Source organism: Camelus ferus, chromosome 8 (assembly GCF_009834535.1).
Source record: "Camelus ferus isolate YT-003-E chromosome 8, BCGSAC_Cfer_1.0, whole genome shotgun sequence".
NCBI lineage: Eukaryota > Metazoa > Chordata > Mammalia > Artiodactyla > Camelidae > Camelus > Camelus ferus.
This window is the reverse complement of record NC_045703.1, coordinates 13,888,359-13,914,265: the sequence shown is the minus strand read 5'-3', so window position 1 is coordinate 13,914,265 and position 25,907 is coordinate 13,888,359. Positions and strand designations below refer to the sequence as shown.

Here is a 25,907-nt window from a genome sequence, read left to right as displayed (position 1 = left end):
CCACTCCAGTTACATACACTGTGAATTCCTGGATAGACTTCTGACCATTCACAGGTTTGTGTTGTCTTCTCCTCTGGTTTCATGGGTAAAGCCATGGAAAGTAAGACTTTTCAAAATGCAGCTGACTCTTTTATGTTATTTCAAATTTACAGACATGACATATGCCATATAAATTCCTCATGCCTTCCTACCGCATGCTGAGTCCTTATCTTAATATTGCCTTATTCTCATTAATTAATTGCCCATACTGGCCAGGACAGAAACTTACAGTCTTCAAGTGCTTAGTAGAAAAGTCTTTCCATAGTAGTCACTTTTTTTTTTCCTATTTGCAGGCAATTAAAATATGTTTTGAATATGGAACAGTAGCATCAAATTTTAAAATCTTCTTCATAAGTCTATTAGATTTTATCTGATTTTAGGTGATTACCAGATAAAAAAGTTGGAGAGTACTTTTTTGAGATGTAAGAGGAATACTAGTCCCTGATTGCAGAGGTGAGGAGTCGATGACTCCTCGGGGTTTAGAAACTGTTGCTTCACATCAGATTACTTCGTTTATTCTTTTGACTCCATGGGTATGAAATGAATCCAAAAATAATCTGGAAACTTCAGGATAGATGATTTTATTTTTCATTCCATCGATTGCTCACTGATACCTCACATCAAATTCATCTTTCCACTGACAGTATTGCATTCCTTATTTATATTCTGTTCTCAGAGCATGCACTATAACGGGGTGATGACTGCCCACTTCATACACAGAGGGTCATCTCTGACACACACAAGCTTAGAGCACACTGCTTGTCCCTGAGACCTATTAGTGAAAAGGTTGCTTTAACAATTTTAAAAATGAAAATCAAGAGCATCTGTGATGTTTATGTGACCCACAGGCAGTTACAAGGCAAATGTACATACTTGGCTAGCAATCACCATAGCAACAGTCAAGTAATTGCTTTTAAATAGCAAAAGGTGCCTTTATGGAAATCATGTCAAGAATCTGCAGTTAACTCCATGTCAACAAAGCATTAATAGGTCCTTGGTTCTTTAACAGGAGGTTCTTTTAATCAAAAAGTGACAGCTTTGCAATTATTCATTTCAAATTTCAGGAAAATCAAACAAACCAAAGAGAATGTATTCTCCAGCTTCCAAGGAGTGATTGGCAAAGCAGTATCTCATTTCTCTCTTCCTCAGCATTTTCTCTACTTATGCATTTTCTGTAGAGATAAGACCTTAAGGCAATGCTTGTATCACTTGTTTTCATCATCTCCCTATAATTATCTTATAAAGATTTATTATGAAAATAAATTCACATTTTGAGTATATTTTCTGTGATAAGTTTGTGAAATGGCATCCAGAGGGAATCATACGCTGCATTTTTTTTTTCCTGAAACATTTTGTAGGTTCGATTCAATTAGCATATTTTGAAAGGTGTTTAGTGTTTTTATACACCAGGCCTCTTGAAAAATTCAGCTTTCCAATAGCTATATTCCCTGGACGCTCCTTATTCTCATCCTAACCAAATAAAACAACCTACTTATGAATTTAAATCATAATGCCATTTGCATTTTCTGTTATACCTTAGAAATAGCTCTAAAATACTAAAATATAGAGGAAACTGCAGAGAGTATCCACATTTTTTTCTTTTTCAATTTAAGAAAAGGGACTGTTTTCTCTTTGCATGGAGAAATGAGACATTAAGGGCTGAAAGAACAAGCATTCCTGTATCCAACTTACACTGAAATAGTTGGCTGACAATGACGCACTAACACATTTTTAGATGACATTAAACCATTGACTTTTTGGGAAAACATCTGTATCGCTACAAAAATTTTGTACTTAACACCTATATATTTGTCAATTTTTAGTCAGGAAACTAGAGAAGATAAAACCCTATCCAGTAGGCCCCTTCTGAGACAGGAGGGAAGGGGGCAGGGCACAGCCATTCAAGGAATGACAGCAATTAACGCCAAAATGGTGGAAGATTCAACTCCCAGTTGGCCCTGAGGCTCAAGATGGCGGGAGATTTGACTTCCAGTTAACCTTGAGCTTCATTATACACTCACTGTAATGTATTGGCATGGTGAATGACACTCCCACAGGCACCGTGACATTTCTGAGGCTGACCCCGTAAAGGGTCAAAAGTTGGGTGGTGGCCCAATTCCTGAGAATCCCAGCCCCTTCCCCAAATGTAGTTGAGATAATCCTCTCACTTGTCAGCATATGAAGTTACCTAGCCCACATACACTAACAGCCCCACACCTGGTGGCCACTCTCCCTTCTGAGTGAGATGGACCACACTCTGTTTATGGAGTGTATATTTACTTTTACCTTAAACTGAACACCCAACCCCAACACCTCATGGCCTTTCTCTTACCTTTTGAAACAGCCTGCACTCTGTGTGTATCTCCAAATAAATCTACCTTTGCTCAGCTGTGGCTTGCTCCTGAATTCTTTCCTCCTAGGACCCATACTGGTGAGGTGTGCCCCAGAGACTCAACCAAGACCTGGGACATACCCCTCCTCTCACTCCACATCCATTTACCTGTCTCAATGTTCAGTGCCTGGCATCTAAGGGGTTCCTTAGAAGTGTACATGGCCACCACTCACCAAACACCTGTGTCAGAACCTGCATTTTTTTTTTTTTTAACCAGAGCCCAGTGGTGTGTACTCACTTTAAAGATTGAGAAACTTGGCTAGACCAATATAGTTTTATGCAGTTTTCACCTGCTATTGATTAACTTTAGTTTAACCAGCAAATTATTTTGACACACTAATTGGCCAGTTTGGGGTATAATGCAATTTTGCTCACTCTGAAGTGGTCTTGTGGTGAAGTTTTGAAAATTTCATACTAAATTCAATGACATCATAGTCAAGTTACATTCTGTGTAGGTAATTATTAATAATTAGGTAATTCCAAACAAGAACACCAAAGACCTTGTACAGTTAAGATGAAAGGATTCAAAGATGTTAAAACTCTTGCAGGGTCTGTTCTTAAAAATCCATTAGAATAACTCACATGAATTTTTAAAAATTCAAGGTGAATGATACTTTCTGAAAAACGGAAGTAGCCATTTTAAGCTACATAGAAGCACCATTAAAAATGAATGTGATTAAGACACTTTTATTTGCTTAGCCGCTTTATGAGTATGTATATTCTGGCACCAAGTAAGATTATAAAAATCACTTAAGGGTATAAATTCCAGACAACTTTTTACAATACAGTTAGCATCTTGGCTATAATACTAAGCATTTGTGAGTTTTCTCCTATGAAGAATGAGCTAACCAAAGTATTCTAGACTATCTGGCTTCCCCAAATAGGGCTTGAGAGGCTTGTTAACTCTCTTTAAATAAATATCTGCTTTTATTCCTCCTGGAGCGTGTTAACATAAAAATGACCATGATGTAGCCCAGACAAAGCAAGGCTGGCAGTTCAGCATATCTGTCCTTGTGATGTTTAATTGTATCCTCTTATTTGAAACCCATTGTACCTTCTCTGTCACCTCGCTGTGGACAGCGTTTCACATAAGCTCCTTGTATTTCATCGTGAGCTGCTGTACAGGATGATCCTATCTGTGTAATCAATACGTCACACAGTCGGTATTTTAAATCAGTGTATATTCAATATGCAGTGGAGACTGCTGGACCTCCAGTCACATTTTAGGTGATTTGTTTACAAATCAACAGACAAGGAGAACACAAATTTAGTTTTATTTATATAAGGAAGATGTCCACCTTTTATCGATAACTACATTCCTCTAAAAGAATGGATTGCTTATAGTGTATACGTAAAAACACAAAATAAATATTGAACTATGAAAGCATATTATAATACTATAAAACCAGGAGAATTTATTGCCTGGGAACTTAATATAAATTTGTAATACAAAATGGCTCAAGGATTCGATACAGAAATCCTTTTCTTTCTCTTTTCTTCTTTTTCTCTTTCTTTTTCCTTATTTCAATTAAATAGATATTTAATTGGGATCTTTCTATGATGCAAGCATTTTTCTTTTTGCTGAGGTTCTGTCAGTGATCAAAAAGCTCCTGCTCTTATGTCATCTGCCTTCCACCAGGAAATCAAATGTAAAATTGTACATAGCTATCGATACAGAAGACACAAATGCATATTCACATATCTGTATGGATTTGTGTGTGAATGCGTTTATAGTTAGTTGCATATAAGAACTATAAATGCATATATATGTGTGTATTTGTGTGTGAATTTATGTGTAGTCACTCATATATAAGTACTATGAAAAATTTAATCAGAATGCTGATAGAGAGTGTTATTTTAAATTGAGATTGAATGGTTATGAAAAGCTACTCTTGAGATTAAAATTAGGATAGAAATTAATGCAGTCCAGGAATGAACCCTCCAGTTATCCGGGTGAAGTCCTCATAGACAAAAGAGTGAACAAAGGCAAAGAGCCTGAGATGAAGAAGCTGACATTTAAAGGAACAGCTAGCTGATCACTGGGGCTGGAGATCATGGGCAGAACTGCGGTGTGAAAGCAATGGGGCAGATGGGCTGTCCCTGGCAAGACAGGTCACGGTGGACATTTTGGATTTCATTCTAAATGCAGTGCTTAAAAGATGATAATTTTACTGTTGGGAGGAATAATGATGTCAGGAAATAACAGTTGGGGCAGAGTGACTAGCTAAGTGTTTCTTGCAGTAGCTGAGGCACAAATTACAGCATCTTACGTGAGAGTGGGCCAGTGGAGGTAGTGAAGCATGTTCAGATTGGGATATGTTTAGAAAGTAAAGCCAATAGAATTATCTCATAGGTAGATTTAGGGACAAGAGAAATAAAGAAGCCAAGAATGATTATTGTCATTTACTTATTGAATGAATACATTTGCTATTTACTGAAATAGGATAAGTCTTGGGAAGAAATAGGTTTCAAAGGAGAATCAATGATACTTCCAAGCAGAAATGAGTAGGGAAAAATGATACAAATTCTGTTTACGAACCAAAAACAGACTCACGGACATAGAAAACAAACTATGGTTACCAAAGGGGAAAGGGCAGGGGAGGGATAAATTAGGAGTTTGGGATTAACAGATACACACTACTGTATATAAAATAGATAAACAACAAGGACCTATTGTATAGCACAGGGGACTGTATTCAATGTCTTGTAATAAGATATAATGGAAAAGACTATGAAAAGAAAATATATACGTATGTATACGTATGTATATGTATAACTGAATCACTTTGCTGTATACCTGAAACTAACATTGTAAATTAACTACACTTCAATTAAAAAAAATGCAGAAATGAATAGGGCTATAGCTATCTTGAATCTGAAGTTCACAGAAAAATAAGAGCTTTACATGCAAATTGGAAGGCTGTTAATACATAAATGCTATTTAAACCCATTAAACTTATTGAAGTCATCTAGGGGATATATGCAGCTGTAGAAAGGGAGAGGTCCAAGATACATAGGTAGTCAAATCATGGATTCAGTAACCACATAAACTAAATGTTGTTTGTATTCCAATTGAAAATATATCATTGAATATAGTTTAAAAATTACTTTTTTCATAAATTTTCTAAAAACAGAAATTATACTATCAGGGTTAGGTGAAGGTAGTAAAAAGATCACATGCTAAAAGCTACATATGCTGTTCCAGAAAGAGGAATACTTGAGAGATATATCAAATATATATATTCACACACAGATAGATAAATATAGATATAGACACTATAAAACTACACATGTGTATAGTTGGTTTGCATATATATATATACATATATAATTATTTTGGTAAAAAAAGAAAAATATTCTAATAATTTGATGTGATTTTAACTTGAAACAAAATGTTAAGGTTATGCCAATATTCAGTATATAAAAAATATCTTCTTATATATTCTTTTATTCCAAACAGTGTCAACTGAATGCTCCAAAGTGCCAGGAAATTAGAATTGATATTTCTTATCAAAATTCAATTCAATATGTATGATTATAGGGTTCATTATTTTAAGATGAAGCTTCCTTTTACTTTTTGACATTCATCATTTATCTATCATTCTATTCCTTAATGATTATGAAATTTTGAAAATCTGTCCTGAACTAAATTTGATGTTATTCTAAAGAATTTCAAAAATATTTTTAATGATCAATATTTTGTTCAATGTAAGTTTTTTTTTAGTAAAAAGGTCGTTCATAAGTTTTCAGTGGTCATACCTATAATTTTCAGTAAAAAGTGAAGTTTTAAATAGAGTTTTAGAGAACTATAATAGATAAATCTACATATATAGAACCTTAAGTTTAAAAGTATATAAGAACAAGCAAGCACCTATAATTTTTTAAATTATTAATAATACTGTTACTACTAAAATCCAAACAACTGAATATTTCCATTTAATGATGGTTGAGTGGAACTATTCTGTATTGGGTAGAGTGAGGAAATCAAGTATCTAATTTTCACTCTAATTTTCTGTCTGCTTCTAACTTATTGGAGGGAGATTTAATACTTTTTTATTTAACTAGAATAATTTTAGCTTCTTAATGTGAAAAATGAGGAGGCTGTCTCGATTAAATCTAAACTTGTATTTTTATACTTGATGAGTATATTTTATGCTCCTAGTCTCAAAATTAATAGTAGCATGATTTCCAGTATATAACATACATTCTTTCATTTAAAACAATATTTATAATATCTCTGTTCCTGCTAGATACTTTTCTAAGTAACTATTAACTTAATTTTTACAAAAAATAAATGATTTTCCATAAATTACACAACTGTTACAGGTAAAATGCAGTATTTTGACTACAAATCTATGCAATATTAAATACATTACAGATACTTTACTGTTTAAAGGTTGTGCACAATGCAAATGTTCAAAAATATATTCACTAATAGTAAACAGTAATAAGACTGGATTTAGATATTAAAGTAGATGACTTGAGGTTTACAGATAGAACTAACAATTTATATTATCAAAATGCCTAATTTGGCTGACTAGAAAAGGTCAATGACTAAGTTTTCACATTTTTTGGGTTATTACTGGAACGTATTTTCTCTAGACCTAGAGTTCATTAGAGGTGCATAGTCTCAAGTTCTGGCATTCTCTGATCTAGAGAACTAGTTTATAGCATTTCTTTTTTTCTTTTTTGAAGCAGATGAAAAAGAATTCTTGGTCTTTAAAGAACATCAGAGAGCCTTTTCAAACAAACACTAATATAATCATCAATAATTAAACTGTCTAGAGAAATCTCATGTATTTAAAATTCTGGGACCAAATTTGTCTTGAGAATTAAAAGGGGCACTCACTGTCTTCTAATTATAATTAGTGCAGGGAGTATGCTCATTATGTCTACTAAATCTGAACCAGATATTAGGTCTAAGAAAACTTCTCAAAATTTTCTGCATATTATATAAATCATCTTTGTAATTAACTAATTTATGGAATCAATTCGATCAGTATCTACTACACACTTTTGCTGAGTACCAAGGCTATCATATTTAGGAATAAAACAGACAGCTCATTTCCTCAAGGAGTTGATAGCCTTGTAAAGGATTCATAAGATTGATCAAATAATCAGAACCAATATAAGAAATCAACTGAGATAGGTTATGGTTTGGTTTGAAAGTATGTGGTATTATATGAGAACAAAAATTTAAAAGAAATAAAAGTCTCTCTGAATTTTGATTTACATCTTCCCAGAAAACTAAAAATATCTACCAGTTTTGTTTTGAAATGTACACTTTTCTGCATGTTTCATATACAAATTTAGAAGCCACAAAATATTATTATATTTATTATCTCAGTGTAGATTCAACATTTATCCTGCTTTAAAAAATAAATGTCATATCTGTCTGAAATTTGAAATTTTGGTTTTCAAAATATTATTTCAAGAAAATCTCTTTCTTTTCAATAAACTATAAGTTGCTTTTCATGGTAGTATTCTGCATGAAGAATTAATCTATGATAGGATTGTGTTTTGGTCCACCTTACCTCACTAATAATGTAATATTGACATGTCAGTGGAACAAACTATATTATCTCTGCTTTGAAAGAAGAGTTTTCCTCTGTGTACAAGGGAGAGAAATTGACCCTACGGGAGCAGACCAAGGTTCAAACCCTAACTCTGACAGTGACAGGATGTGTGATTCCGAGACGGTTCACAAAGGAACAGTGCCTCTGCTGGCAGTAATTATGAAATAAATAGTGGCTGCCATCATCCTCGTTGTCATTATCATCATCCTCATTGTCATCAGTGACAGTAATAATAAACGATGTTTGCTTCCCTAAAATCTGTATCAAAATCAAAGTTGATAAAAATGGGCACTTAACTTCACATTCTTTTCTGAAGCCATATAGATGGGTATATCTTAGGCACTACACATTTTAGCAAATATTTAACAACTGAATCTATTATTTAAATTGTATTTTAAAGCATCATTTATGCTCTACATCAGTCCACTCTTGACTTGAAGTAAATAAAAGTTAAAAGGAAGGGAAGTTTCATACTGGGTATTGGACCTGAGGTCCCTCAGGGAGGGCACCCGTTTTACTCTAATCCTTCAGTTACTAAAAGGAAAAATTGTTTATTTCAATAGATCCCTTATGTTTTGAAGCCTTTACCCCCCAGAAATTCCTATCATAATTCTGATAGCAAATCTCAGAAAACTACTTTTCTCAATGTACAAAGTTATGGTTACCTTGGAGCTAAATTGTTAAAATTAATTTTATAAATAGTCAACATATTATGATTCAATGATAAACATCTCTCTGTGAATTTGACATTCTCTAAGCCTAAAGTGAATTCTATCTATTGAGGACAAAGGGTCACTTGCCATCAACTTATCAATGTAATCATTTATGTGTATTAAACCAAGAGCAGCTGAGGACCTTCCAGGCATCAAGTCTTGTGCTCTGAACTCCAGACCCAAATAAATGTAAGACTTGGCATCTTTTCCAAGGAGCTCACTGTCAAGCCAAAGAAGAGTCAAATAAGAAAATAAATAGAATGCAATATGGTGACTGCAAAATTGGAGAGAATGTGACAATAACTGGGTAGCATAATTTGAGAACAGATAAAGATCAATGAGAGGTGGAAGAAAAAGCTGTCTGATGGGTGAAATGTGAAATAATCTCAGATTTTGTCAATAAGGTATTTCTAAAAACAGAATTTTGTTAGAGATTGCATAGGAAAGCAAATTCTATGATAAGAAATTTGCATGAAAATAAAAATGTAATTTATGCCCCAAATACGCCAAATAGCAATAAAAAATAAAAGACTGATTTCTTCTTCCAGCCATGATGGAGTAGCAGAGATGAAATTTAACTCTTTGTTCTAAATAGCTAGAAAGTGAGCTTTATATATAAGACAACGGTCTTCAGACACTGGACACCAGGCTCCCATAACAGCCATCCATTTGATTCTCCTCTCCTAGACCTGGAGGGGTCTGGACTCCATCCAACATGGGCGGGGGAAAGCGCATGGACCACGGCCTTCTCCATGAGTTGAGGAGACTGTTGAAACTCAGGGAGATCAGGAAAGCCAGAATTAATGGGCCAGAGAGAAGAGAGCTGTGCAGCGATCCGGAGACCTGCAGAGGGTTGTCTCCCATTCCCCAAGTGAGTCTTAATCGCATAATTCTGTGAGCGAAGGTGGAGTTTGTGAAAAAAGCCTAAGAAAAGAGTTCCGACAAAGATCTGAGATGCCAGAAAGCACATTGCTGAAAACATATGTACAAGCCCTTAGTTCTCCCATGACTGAGACGGACTCGCAAAGAGAGCAAGTGAAGGAGGGTGAGCCTGCAAAACAGATCAAGGAGTAGCATCCAAAGAGAGGTTGGACCGTGAGCATCGTGCCGAGACCTTCCCGTGGTCCAACCCATTAGCTGAAAGCAGCTTTTAATGTTGTAACAACATTTGGGCACAATATCAACAACTAATAAGAAATTCTCCCTACATCAGCACAAAAGCGATCCACGGACACAGGAATAGCAGTTATTTTCTCAGGGGAGTCAATTCAATTCAGAAATCCCTTGTGTGACACTGATTTCAATGCACACTGGGGTGGGGCGGCGGGGGGCGGTGTAATGGGAAGTGAAAGCGTGAGAACAAATGAGGAGGAATAAATCACATGTGAAAATGAATACCGTGGAAGACTATATTTAGAGACAGGGTTCGTTCTAAAAAAATATGGCGATTAATTCCATTGGGAGTCAGAAGGTGAGGGACACTACGGATGGCTCCTTGGAGAAAATGAAGTTTTGACAGAAGCCTTGAAACGAGAATGACTTCAGCAGGGTTTGAGGATGAAAGCCGCTTTAAATTCAGAAAACAGCTTGTGAAAAGCCTGAAGTTATGATGTTAAGGAAAATAACTCTGGCCTGAGAGGAAAAGCCTTTCTTCTGGTCATCTACAGATTACTATTACTTGATATTCTTCAAGGGAAAATGAAAATCTTAGGGACATGTGCAGAGAAATGGCGAAGTAAGTGAATCTAGAACAGAAATAGATGAAAAAGTCAGTGTTGTAAGATGACTAAAATGAACACAACACAAACTACAAATAGACCCTATATAAAATGAAGTCCCTTTTTATATTACAAATGAAATTACTTATATATTGCTTTAAATTACATTCCAGTTTTGTAAAACCTCACTCAGTTGTGCATATTTTATTATAGAAAAGATGACTTCCAAGGGCCATGCATCATAACAGCTCTGGAGAGATCGTTTAAATAGTTACATAGTGTGTATTAATTTATATCATGTGTACTTCTAATTATTTAGAAGAGTATCTGTCTGAAATATATTATGCACATGAATAAGATAGACATTATATTTGGACCCAATATTTTTTAACCACAATGAGCATTTGTATTGAGAGTAATAACTTTTAGGAGATCATTTAGCACTGTTCTTGAAATTGATGTCAAAGACAAAAAGTGTGGGACCATGGATTAAAAATGATGTGACTAGCTTTGAGTTATTTACTTAATTGAGATTAAAGCTATCAGTCAGGCTTGCTTTATTGTTTATTGTAATGTTTTATATACTAGTAGTTACAGAAGAGTTCCACTGACTTGATATCAATTATTCTTAAGCTGAGAAATAAAAGGTCAAGTAAGGACTGTTTCTCATCATGCATACACACACTCTTGTGCATATTCTTTGGGTCTCCAGCTCAAGATACTCAGTTACTATAGAAACCATTTCTAGGGAAACAGGAGAAAGAAGTATGAGTGTTTCTTTTTCCAGCTGTGTACCTGAAATAAATGAATAGTAAACAAGTTGCAGTGCTTCTCTTGAATACAGGTGCTTATCCGTTACACTTTAAATAAATGAGCTGAGGACTTGATACTACCAGCTTGGAAATTATTTGTCTAAATAGATGAAGTTGTTTCATAATGTCACATATTATCTGATTAAAAGGACCGACAACGAATGGCTAACCATATAAGCAGATGCACTGGAAAAAAGACCATTCTCCAAAATTTGAGTCTGTTCGAAAACTTCAATTAGAAACAGCTTAAAATATAACTATTTCACCCCATAGGAAAGAGTTCATACCTGCTTATAATTAGAGAAAATCTTTTTCAGTTCTTCACTTTTTCACATGAAGAAGCTGAGGTTAGAGATTTGCCCGTAATCTCAGAGTAATTTAAGGAGCACTGGATCAGGATTCAGATCCCCAAACCTAAATCCAATCTCCTCCACCACTCAATTTACCTCAGAAATATGTTTTTAGGGACAATAACATGGATCCAATTCATACTGACTATCTCCCTCTGTGCTCAATACTAAGGGCACAAAAATAAGTGAGATGCAAGTCTTACTTTTAAGCAATTTATTTTCGAGGGTGTGTTGAAAGCAAAGGGACAATTTCACACATAATACAAGGGTACAGTTTTAATGGCAGAGTCATCATAGAGACACTGTGCCAAGGCCCTCACCATCACAGTGCTTGTCCCTGGTCACCGCAGAACCCTGCGTGGGTGCTGTGAGGACCAAGTGAGGAATTGCATTCATTGTGTTTAGCTCATTCCTACCACCTAGGAAAGCTTTAATATATTCAGCTATTGGTTTTGCAAGAAAGTGGTTAACAGTGTTTTATAAAGAACATGTAATATAATCATCGGGTAAAATTTGCTCCATTCTGGGAACCGCTACCCGAGTTAGAGCCACAAATAATATTCCTGGTCTCTCTCGCTTTTTTTTTTTTTTTTTTTCCATTTCTTACCCTTTTTTTCACTTATAAATTATTGTTTTTCTGATCTCAGTCTGAACACTGAGAATCCACTTCGGCCTGTATTCATTTATCGAGACCAGAGCCAGGAAAGAGGGACCCTGACCATGGTTTGCCAGCTGGGAGTCTACCTGTTGTGGGGTCTTCTAGTTTCTGTCTACACCTCTGCACATGACAGTTTTCTGGATTCTCCTGCATTGTCAGCAGAGTACTAAGATGAGCCTTCCAAGGACCCTCATCCTTGATTATCTCCCTTTGAGTGAGGGTGGATCCTGTGACTGTGGTAAAATATCACTCAGGTGACTATATTTTGCTAAAGGACAAAGGAAGATTACCTGGGTGGGCCCAGTCTAATCAGGAGCCCCTTAAGCAGAGAGTTTTCTCCCACCGAAGAGGAAGTGAAAGAGATTCAAAGGGTGGGAGAGGTTAGACACCAGGAATATTCTCCATTACTGAGTTGGAGGGGGCTGGGGACACACCCCTGAGACTGGCTTCTAGGAGCTGAGAGTTGTACCAGCTGATGGCCAGTGAGAAAAAGCCACATCAGTCGTACAAAGCACAGAGAACTCATTGGCACGTGCCTGGATTTCTGACCTACAGCATCTGTAAAATTACATATAACATTAAGATTGTGGTGACTTGCTACTTAGCAATTAAAAAAAAAGAAAAAGACACCCTGCTTTTGGCTTAAGCCCTTTTCTCCAGCATCTGCCACCTCTGAACCATCTCCCAGCTGAGATCGCTTTCATTCACGCCAGCCTCCTCTGACCTGTCATGCTTCAGCCAGCCACCGAGGCAGGTTTAAAACTTGAAAGTGACACATAGCAGGGTTGGCTTTTTTCTTTTAATGAAGAAAATTACAGAAATAGATTTCTCCATTCATAAAAAAGAATAAGATTGAAAAAAAAAAGATGAGAAGTGGTATTTCCAGCATTTATACAGGCAGTTACATTATCTGGTCCTCATCATAAATTGCTTTCCAAATCCCATCGTCAGTATCAATAAAGTTAATGCTAATGTATTTTTTTTTAATTCTCAGGTTTGAACTAAATATTTAAAATGTATGCCAATTTCCATGTAGTTTCCTCAGATTAATCGTGACCAGGTCTAAAGAAGGTGTGATACTTGTGAAGATTAGCAGGACCTGAGTATAATTCTTTCAAATATTTTCTATTTTCCCTTATTTTAAAAATTATATTTTTATTTTTCTAGAACAGATATATGTGGATTAACAATATTTAAAAAGCATAAAATTTCCCTTTAAAATATGGTAACATTTTAATATTTACCAAATATAATAGTTGGCAGAAGTACTAAAAGTTTGGCTTGACTTGCCATTTCTGAAGCTGGAGTCAGTAGACCAGGATTCTTCCTTCTCTCTTATGGGAACCTATTATTTTTTCCCCCTAGGACTCTCTCATGCTTCTTCAATTTCCTTACCTGAATTTGTTTCAAACCAAGGAAAGCAAATATCTAAAATGCTAAGAAGCTTAAATCAATTTCAAATGCAAAATTTAAAAAAAATCAACATCAAAGTATCTTTGAGAAAATTTGCTTTGCATTGAATCGAAATTAATTATGTAGGTGAGGGCAAGTTTCAAAGTTTAGGACGCTGGAGACTTAAGTTTACCATTTAGAACTAGATCTGCCTTTCTACAAAATCTGTAAGTGCTAAGATATAAATTCCCTGAAGAAATAATTGAAAGTTAGCTTTGAAAGATAATAGATCCTTTCATGCAAACAAAATATTTAAAAGCATCATTAAATCATGGATATTAACTTGGCTGGTGTGCTATTAGCAGTTAAGAAATTAAAAAAAAATTGTTAGCACTAAGTGGAAAGCTTCAAATAAATATTAAATGTATAAAGGGATAAAGGATCAAGGATTTCAATGACTTTCTCTTCAGGAGACAAATCCAGAGAAAAATCCAGGAAGAATAATCTTTCAAACAATTTTAAGATGCAATAAATGTGTTTTATTAACATATTTATTAAAAGCAAATTATTCTTATTAAAATTGGATATACATAGCACATTAAGAAGTTGACTCTGACCCACAACTCTTGTCATGTATAATGCTTAAAAAAAGAAAAAAACAACAAAACAAAGCAAAAAACTATTTCAAAGAACTTGTACTACCTTTGGAAATCAGTTCTGTTCCTGAGATTTTACACTTATTGAAATGAATTTAAGTATTTTGTCTTTAATATTAGTGGTTCTATTCAAAATCTAGGCACACAAATATTTGTAGTTTATAAGTTGGGGTGCTTATGTAGCCAATATGATAAAATTAATAAACTACTATTTAAATGAGTTTAATTTCTTGTTTGTGATTTAGTCAGTTAGTACAAAAGCTCTCAAGAAACTTCTTTTTGAAATGAGCTGAACAGAAAAAATGGATCAAATCGATTTCTGTCACCAGAAGATAGAGACAATTAGTACCAATTAATAAAATATAAAAAAAGTTTTTATAGAGGTTATAATTTCAAGCAAAATCCGTATCTTTTATAATACTGAATTTATATATGTTTACAAATCGGCAACAAATGTTTTGGTGAGGAATAAGACATGGGAATGATTTAGAAATAATTTGCTCTCTTGCTTTTATTTTCTCACAAGTGAAGGGCAAAGACCAGCTAATTAATTGTCACTTCAAAGGTTGTAACTGCTTCTTTGTTTAGTGGCTAGTACTTCTAATAATGCCTTTTCTAGTTTATACAAGAACATTATTTTGTCTAGATCTTTCACATCTGAAAAGTGCTTTCTGATGCTTATAAAATTTATTTTTGTGAGGATTTCATCTTTGAGCCATATGCTTTTATTATTTACTTAATTTTGTTTGCTTTAACCATTAGTAATGTCTACCACTGTCTTTGTCTTGAAATACAGGTGACTCAGAATGACATCTTCCAATCTCCATGTAGAAAAATACAGTACATGGTTATAATCTAAGATCAAAAGAGTTGTGCTTATCCTCTGAGATTTTCCAAATTACATCTGAAATATTATTCATTTGCAAATATAAATTGAATATTCATGTCTTGTTTGTGAAGCATTAAATCACTTTTCTGAAAGCAAAGTGTCTTGAAAGTTTTGGAGGAACGAGAAGGGGAATCAACAGGAATATAGAAATGCATGTTTTTTCTACATTTGAAGGATCCTATAATTCAAAGCTGAGAGAGTAAGGGTGAGACGTAGTCTACCATCAGGGTGTGAAGGCAGGATGAGGAGTGAGGAGCTCACAGGCTCACATGGGTTTTAGGGAGGCCGGGGAAGGTAGCACGACCACCTCAGAGGAATAGCTACTGAATCTTCGGGAAATTGATGATACACCTTGAGAAGTTTTAACGGGCGTTAAAGAGACCGAAGGAAGGGTTAGTAATCCCTGGCCAAAGTATAACCAGGGATTTTTAAAACCATTTAAAATACAAGAGTGTGACTATGTCTAGAAATAAAATGTCAAAATAGAGTAAATTAATCAACAGTAAGTGAACAAATCAAAATAGGGCATATATCAGTAAAATTCAGGGCAAGCAGCCAGCTTAGATTTCACGGACTCAAAGCTTAAGGACCAGACAGACATTAAGTATGGTTGGGGCAGTAGTCTAGAAACTGCAGAAAGTATACAGTTGGATCAAAAAAAAAAAAAACCTCAAAAGTTTAGGGAGAGGCTAGCATTTGGGGGGGGGGCCACTGTGACAGTAATTTAAATATATTTATTCATGTAATTCTCAAAAGTGGCTCCACAAAATTAGTGGTAGTGCAGTTCTACAGATGAATAGCAGAGGCTAATTAGACAGCTTTTCTAAAGTCAAAGAATTAGTTAAGTCACAGCACAAGAATTGGAGGCTTTGTGCATCTTCCAAGCTTCTGCCGTATTACCAGGCAATGACATTATACAACTCAAGTTTAAAAAAAAACAAAAACAAAAAACTCAGGTAAGTAGCCCAGGGAGTGCATAAAAACTCTGAATCAACTTTTTGCTTTTAGCATGTCCTTGTAGGAAGATGGTGAGTGAGACACACAGGGAACATCTAGTGACAGCAGAAGGCAGAAATTGGAGTGATGCGGTTGCAAGCCAAGGAACACCTAGGAAGCCCAGCAGAAGCCAGCAAAACAAGAAGGAATTCACCTTTCTAGGTTTCAGAGGGCAAGGGTGGCCCCCACCAAACCTTGTTTTCAGATCTCCGGTGTCCAGGACTGTGAGACAGTACATTTCTGTTAAGTCACCCAGCTTGTGTTACTTTGTTATGTCAGACCAGGGAAACTAGTATCTTTGTTCATCAAAATATAGTCATAATTCTAGAAAGATCACAAATAAATAAAAGGAGTGTCATAGAACTTACATGCTTTTCTATATTTTTCTCATATTAAAATTGAAGCATCTTTTCCCATGTAAACATCCAGATATAACATCATTGTGAATAGGCAAGAGAAACTGGGAGGAGACTAGGAGAATTGGAGGAGGTCAAAATCATCAAAGTGTCTGCCTTTGGAGCGAGGGATGAGAAAAATGGAATGTGACAAGGTTTTGCTCACATAGGGCAAACTTCCTGGAAATGGAGAATTTGTGTCGTGATTGTTTCCAAGGGGTGGCTGTGGGATTTCTGCACAAGAGGAGAAGGTGTAACTCAGCTGTGGTAACTAAGAACCTTCCATCTGAGAAGTGACTTACGAGGTATTGTCGATGAGTTGTAAGTTATACAACCACACCATCTTGTTAAAGTATAAGGATGATACATTTAAGTGTGTAATTAAACCATGTTATTTTCAGAAACGTTGAAAAGTTAAGCATATCTTATTGGACATACCAAATACAATGATTTGGTCTTTCATATTACTGCGTTCCCAGCCATAAGCTACACACCTCAAAACTTTAAAATATTGATCTAATACGCATTTCTTCTGAATCATACACATATACCCTCACACACACACACACACAACCTATAAACTTCTCACTGAAGGAAAATTAACTTCATTGCCACAACTACACTTAAAATTCTACCAGATAGAACTTCTTTTAAAAATGAAACAAAAAAATCTTCACTTACTGTTAAATACAATTCTTTAAACTAATTTTTTGCATGCATTCCCAACTTGATAGTAATTTACAAAGGTAGAGGAGATTAGTAATTTCTAAAATGCTTTAATTTTAGAAATTAAATTAAAATTTAATTTTAAACAATTATCTAAGAAAAGTAGCTTTTCATTAATTATTTCAAGACTCCAAATTCAATTTCATATATGGGATATTATCTTCTCTCAATTGTTATATAGAGTTTTTGTTAAATAAAGGACATAAATTTAATTTGTATTCTGAGTTATGTATACAATGAAAGCCTCACAGCTTTGCATTAAGAAGTGATAAGCCACACCATGTAGGATGGGAAAACCCAATAAAGTTCCCTTGATTTTTTTCATCTTTCCAGTTTAAAAAAATACCAGCACTGAAGAAAATGTTAGAAAATGTATGTTATATTGTGTTCAACCTGACAAAGAAGCTATTTTAAGAAATGAGAATAATAAGAGTTATTCCCAAACTTTGAAAGATTCATTGTCATGAATTGAACGAGTTCAGTTTCTGATTGCTTGCCAGCAGTGTAGCCGTCTCCTACCTACTCCTGCATTGATCTGGGAGCCTTTGTGGCAGTGCATAAAGAATAACCACCTGGGTCAGGTGCAACAGCAGGTAGCATCTCCATTGAACCGGGCTGCTGCCCTGATTACAAAGAGGCTGTTTAGAGCACCTGGTGACCATAACAGGCACTTTCTTCTCTGTTGAAGAGAAACTCTTTTCTAAAAGTTTACCGAACTGAAACAGAAACTCACCAGAAATCAGCTGAGTAGATGCTGGAATGAGCTCCAGTGAAGACAGAGGAAGAGATGTGGTGACGGAGAGCCTCTGGCCAGCAGGAGGAGATTCCTGGCCATGTACACTAGGCTGAAGATCCCATCTGGACCATTCTGAAGAAATTCTGACGTCTTCTTTTAGATCAGATGTCAAGGTCAGATAATCTGTGTAATACGTCCTAGCTGGCATAAGTACAGATGTGGGAAATGAGGTCTGTCTTGGAAGTAACTGAGATGCTGAAACCGTAGAGAAGGCTACACCAGCAGTGACTTCTGAAAAATCAGACATGACGTCTACGTATGGTGGTGGGTTGTTTTTGAGGTCACTTGAATGCGTACTTTCTGGACGACTATGTAAGTTAATTTCAAAATCTAGAGAACTATCACCCGTGTGAGGTTTGAACTGAGTATGAGACCCTTCACGCTTTGCACGCCCAACAAATTGTCTTGATTCAGCATCTCAGTGGGACCCACAGTTATACCATACTGTCCCATTTTCAATAGTTTAAAAATGTTTTCTGATACCGAAGGATGCTCAGTAGTCAGTTTTGAAGTCAAATCAGAATTCATCAGGTCTGAAGAGACAGTTTGTGAAGGGACAATGGATAAACAAACCTTATCCAAACATAAATTAACATCCAAATTACTTGATTGGGTAATGCATTCCTCTAAGGATGGGGACAAAACTCTTCTTTTTGTACTCTTTTTAGAAGGAAATAAAGATGACAGTTCTGTGTTTGCCACTGATGGCATTATTTCAGCAGCGGAAGACAACGAATGCCCAGAAGTGGTAGTTTGAGTTCCCATTAGTGCATGCCAGCTGGCTAATATCGCTGAGTTCATCCAGAATGTCTCATAAAAGTGGGACTGTTTGCTATGCAAAACTTGATCTGAGAATTCATGAGAGGATTTTATTTCAGTCATAGAGCATGTTGCACATGTTTGGCTTAATTCACTTAAAGAATCAGCAGCCTGTGGTGTGCTGTTTGCGAGTCTCCTGTTGCTAGATGCTTCAGTAATAACCTGATACTCACTGGGAGCGGAGGCTGGCGCGGGGGACCGGGGCCGCGCTGATGGGTGTAAGATGGTTACCTGGCTGGATGTAATTATCTTCGCGGGAGACACGCGACACATCGCAGAGCTCAGCTGTCTCCTGGACTCTCCTCTTGAAATGAAAGAGACAGCTGAATATTCTTCAATACCCTCTTGAGCCCCACGAGCACCCCCAACTGGAGGTGCACTTGCGGAAGCAGTGGTAAGCAGGAATCCACGGGAGAGTAATGAGTGTCTGTTTAACTCAACATCAGCCCCTGGAATGCCACTAATTGCCGAACTCATCGTGGGAGCAGACAAGGCATCAGTCTGATAGCGCTCAGATAGTAAAGATTGTGAAGGAAAAATAAAACCTGTCATCGAGGAAGAGATGCCAAACGGGGTCCTCCTCTCTCCCCTACCAGGGAAAAAGAGTCCTGGTGAGCCCGGTGAAGTCTGGGTGGGCGTCTGTGATGCAGATGTTTTGCCCCCGACAGAGCGTGCTGGGTCATGCACGCCAAAATTCGTAAATGGAGAAGAGGAAACGTCTGCAGAAGAAAGAAGACTGTGTTTGGCTGAAAGCTCTCTCGTGGAAATCAGTTCTTCCGGTAAATCGCTTTCAAAGGATGTGCCAGGATTTAATGCTGCCAAACCAGTGGTTGGGAGATTATCATGCTTGAAAATGTCTGTCTGTTTTGGACCTTCAGAGAGGAAAAGGGAGGGGGAAAAAAAAAAGAAGAAGAAAGAAAGAAAGAGAAAAATGATTTATGCCCTGGGCCAAATCTTCTGCAAATTGCACTGCCACCTCACACCCATTATATGCAGACAAATATAGCTCTGTAAATCATATTTCTAATAAAAGTGGTTGAGAAAGTCTAGTGACTTCGTAAAGTGCATAAATGCAGAGTCCTATTATTCACAGTCCTTGGGGTGGCCAAATTCAGAACAAATGGTGTTCTGCAGAATCAACATGTGTATTCCAAACTAAATGACCCCTTTGAAGAGTAAAGCATGAAAATTTACATCTGTTTGTCATTGAAAAAAAAAATCAAAGAATATTTGACCTAATGATTTAGAAACGTTAGGAATGTCATTTTACTTTCTAAATAGGCCAAATATTCTTTACATTAGATACCATTATATTTAACTTAATTCTTTAAAAGAACAGAAATTATACAGATAAAAAATAGAGCAGTCTACCTTTATGCTTATAATATCCAATAGGCTTTAAAAACTTTTTAAACAAGAATACCTTGTTAGGGGCTATAATTCTCATTCTGATTATCCTGACAGGAAAAAATTTGAAATTTTGCATACAATATACTATTCATAATATGGCATAAATTGATTTAGTAAATAAGTGACATGTCAGAACATACTCAAGTTGTCAAAAATACTTCACAATAGAAAAAAAAAAAAACCAGATTTTTCAAAATCTGAGTATTTTTCCAGTAAATTGATAGGAGTATAAATTTCCATATAACGAGGCAGAGGATATTAAATGAAGACATAATGAGGCAAGTAGTACAAGGCCTTTTAAAGAAGTTTTACTGATGATAAAAACAAAATGAGGTGGGTTTAGGGTCCAGTTATCTATCAAAATTTACAATCAGGATAAAGACTATTAATGAACATTGTTGGCACTGTTTCAGAAAGAGTTTTAGTAGAGGATACTAATATTTTTAAAACTTAAAACTCGGCACATAAGCAACAGGAATTCTAAGACAATTTTATACCCCTAAAAAATAGTGTCTTAGAAAAATAAAGATTGAAATCAGCCAGAATATATGTTTCAATACATAACTTTTTCAGTCTCAGACTTCTCCATATTTTACTCTCACCCACTTACTTTGATCAGCAGGAGACGTATTCATTATGGGCCACAGTCTTGCAGCCCTTCCAGGCGGGAGGCTACTGACTGAAGTCTCAGAAGTGGGCAGTGGGTATGTGTGTGTGGAAGTGACGTCTGTCCGTTGAGAACCAGGACATAAACAGGTGATTCTTCCTGTTTCATTACCACAAAGAAGCCCAATGGAGCAGGTCTGCAAACGACAATCACCATCACTAAGCTCAGAGTTTCTCTGCCTCTTTTTACATTAGCTTTAAGGTCATTTGCATCTTCCTAGTTTTATTAGAGAGCTCAAATCATCACCTTATTGTGTTTGAAAATGGAATCTTTACAGTCAATTTTGCCTCTATTTCAAAATTAATTCAGTTCTTTAAATTTTGGATATGCTCAATTGAATGCCTAAATTTATTCCTGATTCCTTTAATTTTGAGTCAAAATACATTTGCTTTGAGGATTTTTTTTCCAATGAAGAATCTGCACCGTATGGTAGTCAATATGGATATAAAAGCTCCATTACAAATTATAAACTTTTCTGCTCTAAATATCATATTTAGTTGGAAACTAATATAAAATGCAGTATTGACAACAAATAATTTGAAGACATTCTCTTGTGATATTCTGAATAATTTAATCCACATTGGTTTACAGGGCAATGAGCCTTTTATGTTTTAGTTTGATCAAAATAGCCTATTTCTGCCATATACTTATAAAATAATTTCTACATAAAGAAATTATTTTTTAGCTTACAGGAAAGAGAATTGTGATGCATGCATAAATAAGTGCAAATGGATCAGGGATTCTCCTTTAAAGGTACAGTTAAAAGTTAGTTACGTTTTTGAAGCATTTTGAACTCTAAGGAAATACAATTCAAATATTGTTTTAAAATACTAATAAAAGCCTATTTCCTAACACTAGACACATTTGTGAGTATCACTGCTTCACTCCTCCAGCATTTGTCCAAGATTGTATCTAATTTGCACATAATGTAAATTTTGCTTTAGATATCCTTTTTCTTTTGTTTCACAGTTATACATTCTGTATTCCCTTTTAATTCACTTTTGAAAATACTTATAAAGATCAAAGTCTTCTTAATGTCATATAACTACCTTAAAAATCTAACATGTAGAAAAGTAGTAAAAAGAAGCTAGAAGTGATGGAAGAAACAGCAAGAAAAATCTATCTATTATGATTCCACACTTTCAGGACTAAGAGATTGATTGCCCTTTTCTCCACTCAAGGGTGCCCTGGAAAGACTTCACAGTTTAATGAAAATGCATGCAAAACTAGGATAGAGACCAGAAAGCCAATATTCTAGCTTACAGTGAAAACATAGCTGTTAACAACTCATAAATTATGTGCAGGGCTGTGGTCAGTATTCTCCTGAATCACAATCAGAAGCCTTTATGTCATTAACTACCTCGAGAAATCACCATCGCAGGATTAAGAGATCCTCAAAGGCCCCGTGATCAACAAGTTCTTCCATGTCATCAGAGCTACACAAGATTCACAGATTTCCATGATGTGCATTAGATCTGAGCATGCAAAACTAGGTTGTCTGAATGCTTGACAACATCAGACTAAGATACTGCCATAAGAATGATCTCGAATACCTGATGTTCCCTGTTGTATCCCTGACTAAAGTTATCTACCTGTTAGATGAATTTACACTGGCACTGACAACATTTGTCTCTGTGATTCTAATTTGTTCTCTAATAGTGTCACCTATTATATTGTGGATGTGTGAATACATTCATCTTCCAGGTGACACTTAGGTCCAGCAGCCAGGAAGCCATGCTTCATCTTTCCTGTGTCGCATGCCCAGGCTCACATCCATCCTGTGCTGTTTTTAGAGTTTAACTCTCAAAGCTAAATTTATTTTCCCAATTTTGAGCTTGATAGGAAACATCTTGTTATATTTCCAAGTACTAGTGACTTAAATCATATTTTTTGATGAAATGTTCTTACAAGTAGATTTTAATTGACTTGAACTTTCTCTCCCTCTCTGTCTGCACACACACAGACATGCCAACACAATTTATCCTAGAGAAACTTCCAAATTTTCCTTAATTAAATCCCCAAATGCATGGCAAAGCTTACCACGTGTTCACTAAACCTACTTCCTCTTCCTCTTGGTTTACTCTGTGTCACTCTTGTGTTTCTGTGTGACCACGTGACTTTACTTCTAACCACGGAAGTGTGAATATGTTAGAAGTGAACCTCCAGCCTCTTCCCCTGTGTGCTGACCTCTGAAAACACATGTTAAAGATGGAAAGACAGAAAAAGCAGGCAGCACATGCTCCTAAATCTCTATCTGAAGGAGAAGATCTGAAATCAGGAACACTCACTTGGACTTCATGTGAGTGACAAATCTTTATCACATTAATCTAGGAAAATTTTGGAGGTTATTGTTACAGTAGCTAGCATTTCCCTTACTAATATATATCAATCTTTGCCTTACCTTTTCTTTCTAATATTCTTTGTTAGCTCCCGGACAATTAAATCAAAACAAAGCACCTCATAAACGATTGAACATTTCTTTTTCTATAACTGTTTGCTTACGCTGAAAGATACAGGCATTTCAAATATTTAGCTTTGATTTAATTCAGTAAAACTTTAATTTTGTATGTTTCTTCCTTAATTTCACAGCTATCATGGTAACTTCTTTGGCCAATGCGTCATTCCCCTATCAAATATGTATCCTGTGCCTACCATTATATAATGTTTTATTCACTGATATTTATTGAAACTTAATATGTGCCAAGATGATGATCATCATTTCTACAAAATTTTATGACTTTTAAAAATAATTTTTCTATCTGAATCCATATTTAGGGAAAATAACGCAAATGGGACCTTTTCAGTCAAAGATTTATAAGAATACGATCATCTGCTTTTTAATGGTTGTTATGTAGCCCTCTACATCTTTGCGCTCGAGAAATATTTATTGGTCAATTTCTAAGTGCCAGTGACTGTTGGAAGGGCTGGCAATGGACTAGTCAACAAGATAAAGTTTCTCCCATCATGTAGCTTATATTTTAGTAAAGGAATCAGAATTGTTTAATTAATACTAATTGGTAACTATTGGCATAAGGGCAAAATTTTGCGAGATAAATAATAAGTAAAAACAGGGAGGGCTATTTTGGTCAAAGCAGTCAGGGAAGCCTTCTCTAATCAGGAGGATTAAGCAGGCTGATGTCATGGGTGTGTGACTTACGAGCTGCACAAGACCCTGACATTATAAGAACCCACCTCCTGCCACACAGGCACACACACACAACACACAGGCACACACACACAGCACACACACACACACACAACACACACACACAGCCCAATGTGAATTAATATAAATATCTGAGAAAATAATATTCAAGGCAAAAGGAATGGTAGTACAGAGACCCCAAGGCAGGAACCTGCTTTGTATATTTGAGCAACAGCCAAGTACATCTGGGCAGTGTAGAAAAAGAGAATAAGGAACAGCCGTTCGTGGCTGGAGGTGAGGTCACGGACCCGGCCAGGAAAGTGGTCAGTCATGTAGGATGATTTGTTCGCTTTATTTGTTTGTTCTTGAATTTGGACTTAATTCTGAGAGTGACAGGAAGCCACTGGAATATCTAGTATTTAGAGTAGACAAGATATGATTTGATCTATGTTATGGAAATATTATGTTAACACTATGCAGATAATAGACTCTTAAGGGAGTTTGGAGTTGGGGAAAGAATGGGAACTGGGATGCCCATTGGATGCTGGTGGTAATCTTGGTGAGAGACAGAAACAGACCCACCTGGAGGGAAAGTAGTAATAGAGAGAGGAAGGTCACTGTCAGAAGGCATGCGGGAGGCAGTGCCTGTGAGACGTGCTGGCTCACTAGATGTCTGGCAGTGAGAAGAAAAGGTTAATTCATGATGCTTAGGTTTTTGTTCCTATTAATGGGGTGAGTAGAGGTGCCACTTACTAATTTGAAGAATACTGGTGAAAACCAGTTAGGGGCTGAAGGTAGATCCAGATTTCTATTTAAATACTTTAAATTTGAGAAGCTTATTAGCTATCCAAATATGTATGTAGAGTAGGAAACCGAAAATATGAACCTGTCCTGAGGCAGAGTTACCCTTAAATCATTTCAATTAATAAGAAAGTATGATTTAAAAGAAACCATAGCCCTTCTTTTGAATTCTCTGGTCACAGAGCTAGCAAACGGCAGAGCCGGGACTCACATGCAGGCAGTGAGAATCCAGAACTCACCCTCCCCGTCACTGTACTGTATTTGTGCCTCTGGTTACATCTTCAACGTTCGCTATGAACCATTCTACCCTATAGCCGATTATTCTAGATAAAAAAATTAAAATATTTTTCTACTTAGCCTGTTTAACAAACTTCACAATCAATTAAATATAATGATCATAAACAGTGTGTTAAGTTCTGAGTGAAAGAGTGTCTTTTATCAAAATGAGTTTACAACACAGTGGGTCATTTTTCATTCTACTGACAATAACATTTGAAGATGTAATATTGTAGTCCAGCCTTATTTTCTACTTGAAACAATGAGAATGTAATAGCCGATAACAATAACAAAATCCCATTGTCCCAGTCAGTTTCATATCAATTTAATTCAGTGGATTAATCTACTTTCTTCAGAATCGGTGGGCCAAATTTACTCTTCAAAGTTTACAAAAATTGACAGCTTGAATTTTTCCAACGCCATTGGCATATACATTATTAATATATGTCACTGTTTACATAGAAAACTGTGTACATAATTCTTGAAGGCCAGGGAAAATGAAAATAAATCCCTTGTTGAAAAATGATTAAATATTTAAGTCAACAACAGCAGAACATTGGGCTGTGTGTGTGTGTGTGTGTGTGTGTGCCTGTGTGGCAGGAGGTGGGTTCTTATAATGTCAGGGTCTTGTGCAACTCACAGGTCACACACCCATGACATCAGCCTGCTTATACACTGATT

At 35.9% G+C, this 25,907-nt stretch overlaps 1 protein-coding gene across 1 annotated transcript in view; it reads right to left on the bottom strand.

Annotated features, from left to right (window-relative positions):
- Positions 1-25,907, bottom strand: part of EYS (eyes shut homolog) — a 1,185,765-nt gene that overhangs the window by 519,427 nt on the left and 640,431 nt on the right. The window contains 3 exon segments of the mRNA XM_032484469.1: positions 18,046-18,495; positions 18,498-19,799; positions 20,948-21,140. Coding sequence (XP_032340360.1) covers positions 18,046-18,495; positions 18,498-19,799; positions 20,948-21,140 — 1,945 coding nt within the window.